The following is a 16212-nucleotide window of genomic DNA, read 5'->3' on the forward strand; positions in this document are numbered from 1 at the left end:
TTTGCTGTTGAGTCTTTCATTGTCATTCTAGTTAGTCTTATTAATTTTGCCGGTATCTCCATTTTTTTCATTTCTTTTAGTAATTGTTGTCTGTATATGCTGTCGAAGGCCTGTTGGAAATCGATGAATAGTATGTGTAATTCTACGTCATGTTCATAGCTTTTTTCAATTGTTTGTGTTAGGACGTGTATTGCATCTATTGTTGATCTTCCTTTTCTAAAGCCCTGTTGGTATGGTCCTATAATTTTTTCTGTGTATTGATTTAGTCGGTTTCTTATAATTGTGGTCAATATCTTATACGTTGTATTTAGTAGCATAATTGCTCTGTAGTTGCAGCAATTAGTTGGATCTCCTTTCTTAAAGATTGGTGTGATATGCCCATTTTTCCATTCTATGGGCATGCTTTCGTCCTTCCAAATTGTAACCATTAACTTGTGCATTCGCTTCGTAAGCTCCTCTCCTCCGTTGATGATCAGTTCGTTGTTGATTTCATCTGGCCCTGGCGTTTTGTTTACTTTTAGTTGTTTTAGTACCTCCATGAATTCCTGATAAGTAGGTGCACCTTCCTTTTCATCTCTGTTATCTCTTATATCCTCATCCTCTGAATCTGCCTTGTTGTTGTTTTTGTATAGGTTCGTGAAATGTTTTTCCCAATCTTTTTTGCTTATTTTTGTGACAGTTTTTTTGGTGTTGTATTGTTGTTTTATATATTCGAACAATTTCTTGTTGTCTTTATTATTCGATTCTAATTCGTGCATTTGTTCAATGATCCATGTGTTCTTCTTTCTTCTGTAGAGTTTCAATGCTTCTTGTTTTTCTTTTCTATATTGGTCCAATAGTTCCTGTTCGGCACTCTGTGGCCATTTGTTTCTTGCGAGGTGCTTCAATTGACTTTTTTGGTGACATTCGTCATCAAACCATTCTTTCGATTCTTTGTTTTTTTGGAATCCTATTAGTTGTTCTGCTGTCTCTATTATGCTGTTCTTAATGTTTTTCCATTCCTCTTCTATTTCTATGTTCTTGTACCTGCCCAGTTTCTGTTCCAGTTGTTCTGTATATTGCTGCCTTGTGACTACTACTATTGAACTACTAATGAAATAAAAAATTTTAGTAGTTCCACAATGTCACAAAATCTAGGCATCGGACAAAAAAGTTTATTTGAAGAAAGTGTATTTTTTTGTTCTTCTTAATGGCGTTACAGGCTCATTTTTTTAATACTGTATTTAATTACAGAGTAATTTCCACATATTAATATATTTTTCAAATTAGGCTCTGTACCGCCATTCTTTATTATATTACGAATACGTGTGCCAAATATCTCGAAAATATATTCAAAACTACAGCCGCAATCTTGGAACGCGTTTTCGCAACTTGTTGATCGCTACTGTTCCACCTTAAGCTGAAAATTTTGATTTTTAATATTTTCATTCTAATGTAGAAATAAATATTCGAATAATACATCGTTTTAAAGGTGATTAGAAGACCTTTGTGAATATCCTTTGCGATGAGGTCCCATTTAGCATTATGGTTCACAGTGGCCTTATAACCTCATCTATGGCTATTACATCGCACGTTATGACTAGTTGAGAATTCTACGTCCGTTTATTTCCTCCCTCCAAATTTCACTATTATAAGTATAACCGTTTAAAACATCTGAGGAGGAGAGGGCACTTTCAGCTAGCACTATACTTATAACAGTTCGTAATATATAAAAGTAGTTTAAAAAACTTGAATCAGAGTTAATCAAATCAATTATGAACACTTTTTTCGATTTTTAGAAATGTTTTTTCTATTTTTAGATACACGACATACCATACGCCGAACTAAAACCAAACCATGAGTCCAGAGATCTCTTACTCGAATATATGCGGGAGATAGCCGTTATGTTTGGGGCCGACAGAGAAGTTGCAATTAAGGATGCTAATGACACCCTGGAAAGTCTTGATAAACTTGGACAGGTAAATCTTGAAATGCTTTAAATATTTTTTTGAAGTTATACTTCTTTAGGCGCGTTGGGAGTAAATGTATATGTGCGCGAATTCATCAAAAGTCTTGGTGCTGAGCGCAGTTCAAACGTTATACGGGCTCTGATTGGGTAATTACAATGACCTGTCAACAATTGTTCAATATGTCGGTTATGGGTAAACAAATGTTGTGTATATTAGTTTTTATTGTTGTGAGGTCAGAGAAAAAAGCAAGTTTATAATTGTAGTGACTTTTTAAATAATTTTTAAAAACAACATGTACGTACCTAATTGTAAATGTTTCAGTATTGTAATAAAAAATTACATAGGTATACTTATCTATTTGGAAAATGTATGTACCTATCTAGTAAGTAATGCTCTGATTTACATAAATTGATTACCAACATAATTTCTACCAATCTTCATCTAACATATTGTTTTCTTATTCTATGTTTTGTTGCATTTTAATTAATATTTTAATTCCACAAAAATCAAACTAATTTGATTAAAAATGAATAACCATTTTCCATTTCGTTGCAAAACGAAAAAGCAGCCGAACCATATTCTAGTCCAATCAGAGAGTACAGCAAGCACCTCTACCGGTTTCGGAACTTATTAGCCTCTCATCAGGTGGCACATATGCTGCTCTCTGATCCCACCAAAACAAACCCCAGCGTGCAGTCCCGGATTGCAACGAACGAAATGGCATAGATGCCCTAGCGGTAACTGCTAGCAAAAATAATAAGTTTTCACTCTAATGTCATATAAAACAACATTAATGCTATTATACATCCCACCAGAATGAAAACAATGGGAACCTTCTCTGGTTCCACCTCCGAGGCTTCTACAATTTGCAAGCCATACGGATGCTGAGACTAAGATACTAGATAAGAGGCTAATAAGTTCCGAAACCGGTAGAGGTGCTTGCTGTACTCTCTGATTGGACTAGAATATGGTTCGGCTGTTTTTCGTTTTCCAACGAAATTGAAAATGGTTATTCATTTTTGATTTACATTTACTCTGATTGGAGTACGAAGGGAACCATTCTCGTTGGAACTTTACCGCGCTGAGCAGATGGGACGTGAATTGTAAATTGTAGAATTCCCTCATCTTCCTTAGTCTCAGCATCCGTATGGCTTGCAAATTGTAGAACCTTCGGAGGTGTAACCAGAGAAGGTTCCCATTGTTTTCATTCTGGTGGGATGTAGAATAGCATTATGTTGTTTTATATGCCATTAGAGTGAAAACTTAGTCTTTTTGCTAGCAGTTGCCGCTAGGGCATCTATGCCATTTTGTTTCTTTGCAATCCGGGACTGCACACTGGGGTTTGTTTTGGTTGGATCAGAGAGCAGCATATGTGCCTCCTGATGAGAGACTAATAAGTTCCGAAACCGATAGAGTTGCTTTCTGTACTCTCTGATTGGACTAGAATATGGTTCGGCTGTTTTTTCGTTTTGCAACGAAATTAAAAATGGTTATTTATTTTTGATTTACATTTACTCTGATTGGAGTACGAAGGGATACATTCTCGTTGGAACTTTACCGGGGTGAGCAGATGGGGCGTGAATTGTAAATTGTAGAATTCCCTCATCTTCCTTAGTCTCAGCATCCGTATGACTTACAAATTGTAGAAGCCTCGGAGGTGTAACCAGAGAAGGTTCCCATTGTTTTCATTCTGGTGGGATGTAGAATAGCATTATGTTGTTTTATATGCCATTAGAGTGAAAACTTAGTAAAATAAAAATGTATACCATTTTTATTCAGTTGCAATGCGAAGGCAAAACAATCTTACTTTTCAATTAGAATACGGAGTGCAGTCCAGTCCCTTAAATCGCGATTTTCGGCTCTTATTGGAGCCTCATCGGAAAGAACGTAGGCACTGTTCTCCATGCCTGTTTACCAGCTGCAGACGGGGGATGTGAATTGCATAGTGTAGAATTCCTTCCCTCTCGTCTTCACTGCAGCATCCATTTGACTTGTAAATTGTAGAAGTCTTCGAGGTGTCACCAGGAAAGTGTACCAATAAGTTTTCAATTTAAAAATCTTTTAGTAATATTTTTAATATTTTCAATATTAATAATTTACTATTAGGATTGAAAACTACTTCGTCTGAAAACTTAGTCTTTTTAATTTGATTAAATTCAGAAATGTCAAACAGTAAAACGTTCAGTTGGCCTATCTTCGCACATGACAGGTACGTGTCGGTGGCAGAATGAGTAGAGGCTTCGACTTCAAATCCTAACCACCTGAATAAACGCGGTTTCGAATCCCAATGTAAGTTTTTATTTTTTTATTTTTTTTTGTGCATTTTATGATTGTAAGCATATAGTTGTTATATAATTTTTTTTTCAGAAAATGCGTATTTAGTTAAAATTTTTGCCAACAATTATTGCTCAGAAATCATTTCTTTGTGGAATTTTTCAATGTTTTTGTGTGTGTTTTATTCTTTTATTTTTTTAATTTTTGGTATTGTTTTAATAAAAATTTTTGAAAGGTAGTAAGTATTAAAATTAGTTTAATATTTAAATAAAACATAAATAAACTGTTTAAAGTACATATTAATTTCGTTGGAATCTATAATAGAAGTATAACTTCTTACGTGCGTACAAAGTACACACACATTCTTTTTTTTATTAATTGCCAAATATGTCGTATCAAAATGTCATAATAGTCGTTACTTAAGTAAATCTACTAAGGATAATTAGTCTAGGCCCCAGAGGGGTCACCGTGTCATATTTAATTCTGATGGACAAACTCAACGGTTTCTTATGGATTTTTGGCTGCTGATTACGAATTTCGAGGGGGATTTCGATCCGAGTGGTGAAAAAATTGTTATAAACAATTTAATTGTTTATAAATTGTTTATAAGGCTCTGGCTCATAAACTAAAAGAGATGAAAAAAAATGTTTCAAATAAAATTTGTTCCATAATAAAAAAACCAAGAAAAAACCGTTTACTAAACTTAAATCTAACAATTATAACTCAAGATATTGTAAAATTAGTGCACAATGCAAATTGCAAATTGCAAAATAAGTATTTTTCGAAGCTTTATCGATCGTAACTCGGCTTCTGCGCATGCAAATGAGTTTTAGAAGGTGTCGCTTTAAAGCTTAATTAACAGGCTTCCAAACAAAGTTTGTTAAATTACTTGATCTTCATTTGTTTTAAAGTTATACCCGTTGAAATTACAATTTTCTTAAAAAAATTGTACATTCATTTGTTTATAAGGGTTTCAAGCAAATTTGAGCTATAAACATTTATACTTTAATGAACAGTAATGATAGAAAAACTCAAAAGGAACAATTTGAGGTTATGAAAATGTTCATAAGTTTATTTTTGGCCAAGATGTCGATATTTTAATGACGCGCGCTATGAGGCGCAAGATCGGCTCACCGCGTAAAGGTTCACGCGCTAACTTCTCGATGCAAATTATAATTTCTATGTATACTACGTTATCTTCATTTTTCATTTTTGAAGATTCTAATAAAATTTTATCATATAATTCTTATAATTAAATCATCATACTGTACCTTGTAACACCTTTCATTCTATTTACTTTGTCTTCTATTTTTTGCACTAAATGAGAAAAAACATTAAAAACTAATATTTCAGAAGTATAACTAAAAAGTAAGTTGATATTATTTATTAGTACTATTTTTACAAACATGTTTTTCATGCATCTGCAAATCTGCATAGAGATATACAGGGAATATCAGCTTTTTTACATCTGCATAAGTTCTTAGCCAAATTTTAACAGTTACATGGTGGTACAAGTCTGTTCTTGTAGGCAGTGAAACTAAAACTTTTTGAGGCTTCAGAGTCTAATTATCTATACGATATCCATATAAAGTGGATCTAGTTCTTTTGCAGCATCATCAAGGCCCGTCAATTGTGTGTATGCCGCCACATCATAAATTATCGTTTTATATGCAATGATGATGCTGCAAAAGAACTCGATCCATTTTTATATGGATATCACATATTGGCTCATTTGCTTGCGTAGTAGCCGACTTACAATCGATAAAGCGTCGAAGAATACATACTTGACTGTGAGCCAATCTTACGCCTCATAGCGCGCCATTAAATTATCGACATCTTAGCCAAAAATAAACTTACGAACATTTTCGTAAGCTCAAATTGTTACATTTGAGTTGTTTTATCATTATTGTTAATTAATAATAATAATAATAATAATAATGACTTTATTGCTTTTTTTCAAAAAAAATACAAACTAGACAAACAGTAATAATTATAATAAAGCAAAAGGCGACGTTCGCTCTTAGATGATGTTCCTGGAAACATTGTAAAATGGAAAATTAAAGTTCATTGGAAAATTAAAGTATAAATGTTTATAGCTCAAGTTTGCTTGAAACATTTATAAACAAATTAATATACATTTTTTTTTAGAAAATTATAACTTCAAACGGGTATAACTTTAAAACAAATGAAGATCAGATAATTTAACAAACTTTGCTTCGAAGATTCTTAATTAAGCTTTAAAATGACACCTTACAGGGCTCATTTGCATGCGCAGAAGCCGAGTTACGATCGATAAAGCTTCGAAAAATACTTATTTTGCAATTTGAAATTTGCATTGTGCACTAACTTTACAATATCTTGAGTTCTGATTGTCGGATTTAAGTTTAGTAAACGGTTCTTTCTTCGTTTTTTATTATGGAACAAATTTTATTTGAAACATTTTTTTCTGTTTCTTTTAGTTTATGAGCCAGAGCATTATAAACAATTTATAGACAATTAAATTGTTTATAACAATTTTTTGACCACTCGGATCGAAATCCCCCCTCGAAATTCGTAATCAGCAGCCAAAAATCCATAAGAAACCGTTGAGTTTGTCTATCAGAATTGAAAATGACACGGTGACCTCTATTTGGCGCCTAGACTAAATACAGTATGCTGCAAAGTAAACAGAACTGAAATGAATATTGAAATGTTTATAATTATTTATATCTATAGATGATATAGCTTTGCGAATATTGCGACATTCCGGATAAAACAAATTTTAAAGGTGCCCTCTGGCATGAAAAAACCTATAATTCTAATCCGCAATTTCGGAATGTCGGGCGGTGAATCCGTCTGCCCCCTTCAGCATTCCTCATATATGTACGCACCAGGTGGCGTTAGATCTGGTGAGTAGCGATCTCCCAAAATGATATTCCTGGTGGTGTGACAGGTTGCCCCGTCCTGGTGAAACCATTTTTGATTTTAAGCCTAGGTTTTAAGCCTTTAGGAATTTTTCCTAATCGTTATGGAGACATATTAAATAGCTGTGTTAATATTGAAATTTCTACTGTCTTGCTTGTTTTCAAAAGCTGTGCAATTATATCGTCGTGTCGTCTGATACCACGTTTTATAATCCTCTTTTGTTGATTTTTAGAAATGATGGAAGTTCGACGGAAATACAATATAGAAATAATATCAAATACCGTGAAATCAACAAACTCATAAAAAGAAAAATTTAACAAGCCAAAGAATCCTCTCGAGAATTCCTTTAAAGAAATAGAAGACCTCCAAAAAAAAACGTGACAGTTTCAACCTCCACAAGAAACTTATATACACCTCCGGATATAGAAAACAAAAGGATGCTAACGTATTTAAAAACGCAGACGGAAAAATTTGTGATGACGAACAACAGTGCAAATAATGAGAAACATACATCACTGACCTTTTTGACGATGTTTCTCGAGAAAATGCTCCACATAGTACCTGTGGCAACCAGTTAGACAGAGGTCCCAATATACTGAAATCTGAAGTCAGAAAAGCAATACAGCAAGCCAAAAATAATAAAGCACCCGGACCAGATCAAATCCCTGCTGAACTACTTAAACTTTTGGATGAGGAAAACATTACCTACTTAACCACTTTCTTTAACAAAATTTACAACGAAGGAAAAATACCAGATGATTGGTTGGAGTCATTGTTTATAACCAGGCCCGGACTGGGCCGCCGGTGCGCCTTTTGCCTTGGTTAGTATCTAGACATAAAAAAAATTAAACGCTGAAATTTTTTTAACCTTTACACAAAAATGATGCAGCTATCATACCCCTAAAACATGTTTTTACTTGCTTCTGATTTCGCCGTTTGGCACCGAAGGCGCACCAGAAACCTACATAATAAAGCCAGTGGGTACAACAAAATAGCAGATATCAGATAATCAAATAGCTTAGATACGATACGCGGCACCCTCGAAGACCATTTTTACTATTCGGGCGCCGCGGCGCGCCGTTCGTGGGTTCAATATCCGCTGTTTCTATTGTAATAAATTGCTTAGATGCGACGCGCGGCGCCATCGAAGACTATGTTTGTGATTCGGGCGCCTTTCGTGGGTATCAATTTCCGCTGTTTCTATTATAAAAATAGCTTAGATGCAACTAGCGGTGTCCTCGAAGAGCATTTTTACGATTGGTGCACCTTTCGTGGGTATCAATTTTCACTGTTTATCAAATAACGGATATTTATTCCTATGGAACGCTCCCAAATCGAAAAATGATCTTCGAGGGCGCTGCGCGTCGCATCTAAACTATTTGATTATCTGATACCTGATACAAAGAGTGTTACATCCCACAATTGGACTAAAATATACAGGTGTGGTTTTCAGTGCTCCAAAACTACATTATACATGCAGGATTGTTGTGTCGAAAACTCTTAAATAATGAAGCCAGTGGGTACAATAAAATACAACTTGTATCAGGTATCAGATAATCAAATAGCTTAGATGCGACGTGCAGCGCCCTCAAAGACCATTTTACGATTCAGGCGTCTTTCGTAGGGTCAATATTCGCTGTTTCTATTATAATAAGTAGCTTAGATGCGACGCCCTCGAAGACTATTTTTATGATTCGGGCTCCTTTCGTGGGTATCAATTTCCGCTGTTTATATTATAAAAAATAGCTTCGATGCAACGAGCGGCGCCCTCGAAGACCATTTTTACGATTGGGGCACCTCTCGTGGGTATCAATTTCCGCTGTTTATCAAATAACGAATCCAGTGGGGACCACCTTTTTGCAATCACACAAGTCATGGAAAAGAAAACAGCGGTTAACCAAGAGATTCATTTCGTATATATTGATCTGAAAAAAGCATACGACAGCGTACCTTTGGTAAAGTTATGGGAGGCAATGAAGAATACAAATATAAACATAGAAATCATAAATATAATTAAAAATTTTTATAACAACACGACCACGAGAATTAAACAAGGAAACAAACTCACCGACGGATTTCTGACAAATAAAGGGCTCAAACAAGGATGCTGCCTCTCTCCAACACTTTTTAAAATATATTTAGAACAAGCTCTTAAAAATTGGAAACGGAAATGCAAGAACATGTGACTCCCACTAAATGACCATATACTATATACTCTTTGTTTCGCAGACGACCAAATACTAATAGCACAATACTACGATGATATATGTTACATGACAAGAAAGCTAATAGAGGAATACAGGAAGTGGAGACTAGAGATCAACATAAGAAAAACCAAATATATGAATATCGGTGGAACGCAGCAGGACTTGATACTAGAAGGAGGAGAAACAATCAGTAAATGTAACGAATAAAAATACCTGGGTATGAAAATCACGAATGATGGAACACTGGACGGAGTCATTAAAGAACGAAATACTCAGGGCAGGAAAGCAATTACGCTCCTAAACTCCGTACTCTGGGACAAGCAGGTAAAAAACCAAAACAAGAAAAAGATCTATAACGCCGTAGTGAAAAGCATCATAACATACAGCTGCGAAGTATGGCCTATGAAGGAAAAAGCAAAACGAATGTTAGAGGTCACCGAAATGGATTTCTGGAGAAGAGCTGCAGGAAGATCAAGAAGAGAACATGTCACCAACGAACGAATACGAGAAATAATGAAGGTCACACATACAATAAATGACGAAATCAATGAAATACAACTGCGATGGTTTGGTCACGTACAAAGAATGCACGAAGACAGAATTCCAAAACAAATACAAAACTGGAAACCGCAAGGTAGAAGAAGAAGAGGTAGACCGAGGAAAAGTTGGCAGGCAGGAATAAACAAAGCCATGGATGAAAGAGGTCTGCAAGTAGATCAATGTGCGGACAGAGAGGAATGACGAACGGGTATCGGAAGACGGAGAACGTTGTAAACCGATAATATATATATCAAATAACGAATATTTATACGCGAAGGCACTACGCGTCGCATCTAAGCTATTTGGTTATATAATACCTGATCTCTCGATCAACTCCTGCACATCCTCGTATATCGGACCAATCAATCCAAGAGCATCCACAAAAGCTTCCTGATTTGAAAATCTTTTTAGATCGCTATCTTCATCTTTCCGTTTCTTACTTTTATTCGTTAGTTCAAAACTCACATACTTATGTAAGCTGAGCTATTGTTCTTCCAAACCAGTCCAGCTTATGACACTGTTTAGAAGTGATGTTGAAACCAGCGAGAGGTCCAGAAAGGATTCACTGTTACTTCTTACGAACGTAGGTGGCTTACCGTCATTTAGTACGGTAAGCCCCATTGCGTGGATCCATCCTGATAGGTATTCCTCTCTCGAAGCGGGACGTTTGGTAAAACATAACAATTGTACGCCAGCCGGTCTACAACTTATGCCTTAACATATCTATTAACATTCTTAACAGAGTGTCTGGTGATTTCAATACCTCGGTTCACCACGTATACGGTCACGTCAGATCTCCTATCTTTAACGATTCTCTGTTGAGAGACCAAATGTCATACCTTCCCTTCGTGCGAGTGCCTCTGCAACGTCGTGAGCGGCCCTCGCCCTTCCCACATTTATTTAAAGGAACTGCGTTCTAGATGGTTCTTATCTTTCTAACTTACTTACCCATACGATCTCTGATTCCTGGTTCTAGGTGTTTTCACCCACCCTTTTCTCATCGCTTGTGGCAGGGTGTCTTTTGAGGCCCCGCTTTTCCAGGATAAGTTTTTTACACTCCGGACACTATAAGCTGTCGGCACTGTATCCAGATTCTTTAAAAGTGAAGTAAAAAGTCGTCTCACTACTGCACTCTCGTGACTGGTGCCCCTTCCTTACCACATCTGTAGTAGGAGTCCTCCCTGTTTTCTCTCTGAACTGCAGGCATCTAAAGCACCCCTGGACACGCAGTCTCTCTTGTATCTTGCATGAGTTCCAGCCAATAGGTATATCGATGGTACCTATGATTAATGTGATTCCTAATACATTTCCAGTGAAAATAATAACTCTTTGATAAGTATTGGCGATTACAATTTTTTTATATGCGTGTTCGCGAAGATTATAACTCCCAAAATATTTATAATGAAAAGATTTTGTTCATAATAGATGCCGACGAAAACAATTATTTCCCTTTCTGTTTCTGTTTCTGCCGACGAAAACAATTATTTTTGAGAATTGTTTACTAATTATAATTTTCGTGGACCCATAAACAGAAATGATGTTTTTTGCCGATACTCCTCAAAAAAGAAATTTTTCGCTAACACTTTATTAGGGATTATAATTTTCACAATCATATAATCGAAAATAATATTTTTCGCGGCGCGGCGTTTATTAAAATTTCTACTCTTAACGGCATTTTTCGGAGTTATACTTTTCGTAGGCGGCGGCGATATGTTCTCTTTCCAGTGCCTTCTTGGCTGCGATACGTGTCAGTCCAAACCTTGACGTTTGTGTTGTCTATTTTCTCTTATACAGACGAGTTTGACGTCGTTAGGCTCCCTGCCGCCGGTATACCTCCGAACTTGTCTCAGGATTTCTACCTTGGGACTCCTCCGTCTATATCAAATAGGTACACCTGGACCTGATAGCCCTGGACAACCTCTACTGCGTTTCCCTCCGTGCATGCCACGATAGTCTTCTTCAGGCGCTCGGTCTGTTTTTTCTCTGTCACTTCGAGGATGAGGTCCCCTCTTATGCCTTCTTTAGTGCTTTTAACGCTAATCCCGTTCATAAAGGTGAGCTCCAGGAGCTTCCTGAGGTTGCTACCTCTGTAGCCCCACTACTCTTAGGTATGCCTCTCTGGTCTCCAGTGTCTCCATGTCTTTCCTCAATTTAGAAATAATTGCCAGTAGCCTCGTCCCCGTCCATTTCCGTCACCCTTGTCTCTAGGGGGAACATGAAAATAGTCTGACGGTTTGCTCGGTTCTCTTTCTTCTGGCTCTTTCTTGTAATTGTAGTCATAGTATTAAGTTCATGGTACTCCACCTCTCCTGGTTTGTTTGCACCTCCTGCACATATTCCCAGTTCATGTTTTCCCTTATCAGTTCGTGGAACCTTTCTTCCTCACCGAAAAGTCCATGTTCCATGACCACTACTAAGTCGCCTGCAAGTTTATGCCCTCTTCCCGGTTTAGTGACCGTATAGTGATCCTCTTCCAATTCGACTTTATAATGTCCTTTATTTTTTCAAATCCCCTTTCCCTGAGTTCAGGACCGTTGCGATCAATTTTATCTCTCCTTCATTAAGTTTCGGGGAAGAACTCGTCGAAATCCATCTGTGTGGACACTCGGACACTCGTACATTCGACACTAGTCGTTTTTTCCTCACCGGTTTTCTACACTATTTTGTTTCGTTTCTTAATGCTGCCGAGGGCGACTTGTCTGAAAATAACCTTTATGTCTTCGGTGACTCTTTTAAAGGTTTTGTATCTCATTCTTGATCTCGTTTGCATGGTCGGCATTAGTTTCACTAAATTATTTGTAACGCTGGTAAGTTTCTCCATTGCTCTTACCTTGGCCGTTATGTCCGAGCTCTCCTCCTTCTCTCTAAGTCTCTAGGTGTTTTCTCACCAAGTGAGTAGCTCTTTTGCAAGGTTGTCTCCTCTGGAAGATCCATCTTGATCAGGTCGCTACCCATGACTGGAGATCTTCTAACAGATTTTCTTCCGAAGATCATAGTCTCCTCCTTCCTCTTTTCCTCTTCGCTGAGTACTTTCCCTTTGTTCCTTTTACTACAATGAACACCTTATCATCTCATTCATAGCTTGTTCCAGCTGCACCATCACTGGTGACTCGCTCCATTGTCCCTTCGTTTTGTTGTTTCCCTTTTTCCTGCATGATTAAATACTTATCCATATAGTTCCCACGAGTAGGGGCGAATTATACTGGCTGGCGAGGCAGTGCGCCCTTACCAACGCTAAGGCTTGAATTACAAAGGAGTTTCACCAGTTAGGCACGGATCGCCTGACACCGTGATTTCATTTGAATCAGTCAGTCACCTTTTGAATTTGAAAAAATTCAAAAGGTGACTTCTATTACACACAAATCATCATGATTTTTGTTAAATGTTTTTGAACCCATAGATTCTTTTGTAGTAGCAAGTGAAAATTACTCACACTTTTCGAAAATTGTTTAGAGTCTTCAGAGAGTATCAAAGAGTGTAGCAGAGTAAAACTGATACTTGGAAACTGAAGCTATATTTTTGTGGAATCTTAATCTAATTTACTATTCCCAATAAAAATAGTAAATTATTTTATGGATTGAAATTAAAATTAGTAATATTGATTTACTTTACACGCATTAGGATTTCAAAAAAGTTTGATGTCAAAGCTTAAGAGGAAGGTCTGGCGCCATAGTTTAGATATTAGGTTGGCGCCTTTTTTAGAATTTGGGCTGGCGCCTTTTTTATAATTTGGTTTGGCGCCTTTTTTATGAGCCAGTCCGGCCCTGTTTATAACATTACCAAAGAAAAGCAGGCCCACCAGATATAGGGATTTTAGACTAATCAGTATGATAAGTCACGCACTTAAGATATTTTTACGAATTATACAAAACCGAGTATTCCTTCTGTGTTAAAGTAGTGTGAGTAATAAGCAATTTGGATGGTCTAGGATGGTCTAGGAACTAGAGAAGCAATATTTTGTATGCGCGTTCTTTTACAAAAAAAGCTGTGAATTCCAAAAGAACGTTTATGTTTGTTTCATCGACTTCGAGAAGGCATTCGACCGAGTACAACACGATATACTTTTCAATTGTCTACAGGCAGCAGGACTTGACCCCTACGATATAAGACTGCTAAAATACTTATATTACAAGCAAGTAGAATCTATCCAAGTTGGAGATAGTCGTACTGAAAAACTACCTATCAAACATGGTGTGCGACAGGGTTGTGTTTTGTCACCCAGTCTCTTTAATCTGTACTCTGAAGAAGTCTTGAACGAGGCTTTGGACGACAGACAAGAGGGAGTAAGACTGGGCGGAGAAGTAATCAACAATATCAGATATGCTGACGACACAACCATTCTTGCAGAAAATTTAGAAGATCTCCAGACAGTAGTAAATCTAGTCAGTGAAGCAAGTTATCGGAGAGGCCTAAAAATCAATATTTCAAAGACAAACTGGATGCCAGTTGGAAAGATAAATGTAGATCAAGGCGTGCTTTCACTTGATGGAGAGGAGATAGAACGAGTAAACCATTTTAAATACCTTGACAGTTGGTTAAATGTAAATTGCGATTGTGGTGAAGAGATAATAACCAGAATTGAAATACCAAGTAAGGCTTTTATAACTTGGAAACCGTTTTATGTAACCGAAGCCTGTCGATGAAGATTCGCAAGAAGGTCCTAAAATGTTACGTGTTGTCTAGATTATTGTATGGTTGTGAGACATGGACGTTAAAAACCACAATTCTTAATAAATTAGAAGCATTTGAATTGTGGTGTTATCGACGAATCCTAAAGATATCGTGGGTTTCGTACACTTCCAATGAAAATGTTCTCCAAATGATGAATTCAGAACGTCTGTTCATAAACATCATAAAGAGGAAAAAACAGAATACTTCACCTATATAATTAGAGGCCCTAAATACCATCTACTTCGCCTTATAATACAAGGAAAAGTGGAGGGAAAGAGATGGATTGGTCGAAAGAAATTTTGATGGTTACGTAATCTTAGACAATGGTGTGGTTCCACAGTAGTAGAATTATTTCGCGCAGCAGCCGATAGAGAGAGGTTTGAGGAACTTGTAAACATGATGACAGCCAACGTCTGAATATGGACACGGCACCTGAAGAAGATAAATCTGCAGAAAAAAGAAAAGAGAACATCTTGACAAACAGTTGAAAACAATAGAAGGATCATACATAAACAAGGAAATAAGAAATTTCTACCAAGAAGTAAAAAAATCCCGAGGAACTGCAAAGAGTAAAACAAGTTATTGTAGAGGTAAAGACGGTGTGCTTTTACGAGAAACAACAGAAAAATTGAACAGATGGGCGGAGTATTTTGAAGAACTATTAAATGCAAATAAACAAGCAGAACCCCAGGAAATAAAACAACATGAACAGGATAACACAGAACAACAACGTGAAGAAGAATCTACACTACAAGAAGTAAAAGAAGCAATATTGAAGCAAAAAAATAACAAAAGCGCAGGAGAAAGCGGAATTCCGGCAGAGATTTTTAAAGCAGGAGGATAAAAGTTCCAGGAAAAACTTTTCCGACTAATATTAACAGTCTGGCAAAAAGAGGAAATGCCGCAACAATGGAACAATGCACTCATCTGTCCAATCTACAAAAAAGGTGATGAAACAAGTTGCGAAAATTATAGAGGAATATCGCTATTAGAAGTGGCCTATAAAATACTTCAAAAATCATCCGAAATAGATTGCAAAAGGAGGTAAATAAGATCATTGGAGAATACCAAGGAGGTTTTAGACCAGGAAGATCAACAACAGATCAAATATGTTTATTAAAACTAATACCGAACAACAGCTACGAACAAAATTTGGGACTACACATGTTGTTCATTGACTTTAAACAGGCTTACGACTCAGTAGACCGAGATAGGCTATATGAAGCAATGAGATCCTTGGGTATTTCAGGAAAGCTGGTTAAATTAGTGAGAATGACGCTCAACAATACAAAAAACAGGATAATACTGGAAGGAAATTTTTCAAAACAATTCACAGTGAATAAAGGACTGAAACAGGGTGACCCTCTATCTACAGACTTATTTAACTTGGTATTAGAGCACATAGTAAGAAGGATAAAAACTAGTACAAGCGGTACCATATTTAACAACAGACAGCAGTTTATAGCTTACGCTGATGATCTAGTCATCCTAACAAGAACAAAGGAACATCTCCAAAAAATATTCCAAAAGTTCGAAGCGGAAGCAAAAAGGTATGGATTAAGAATCAACCAAGGAAAAACACAATACATGGTAATGAAAGGAGATATAAATAAAGAGGATAACTATATAAAAATGAAAGGAGAAGGAGATGAATATAAATTTAAGGA

The 16212-nt window shown here is 36.6% G+C and overlaps 1 protein-coding gene across 7 annotated transcripts in view; it reads left to right on the forward strand.

Moving 5' to 3' along the window:
• Window positions 1-16212, forward strand: part of LOC114336678 (neprilysin-2-like) — a 132638-nt gene that overhangs the window by 76576 nt on the left and 39850 nt on the right. For all 7 annotated transcript variants that reach the window (XM_050653829.1, XM_050653830.1, XM_050653832.1 and 4 more), the window contains one exon: window positions 1800-1958. In XM_050653829.1, coding sequence (XP_050509786.1) covers window positions 1800-1958 — 159 coding nt within the window. The remainder of the gene's footprint in view (window positions 1-1799; window positions 1959-16212) is intronic.

The sequence above is a fragment of the Diabrotica virgifera genome, chromosome 6 (assembly GCF_917563875.1).
Source record: "Diabrotica virgifera virgifera chromosome 6, PGI_DIABVI_V3a".
Classification (NCBI taxonomy): domain Eukaryota; kingdom Metazoa; phylum Arthropoda; class Insecta; order Coleoptera; family Chrysomelidae; genus Diabrotica; species Diabrotica virgifera.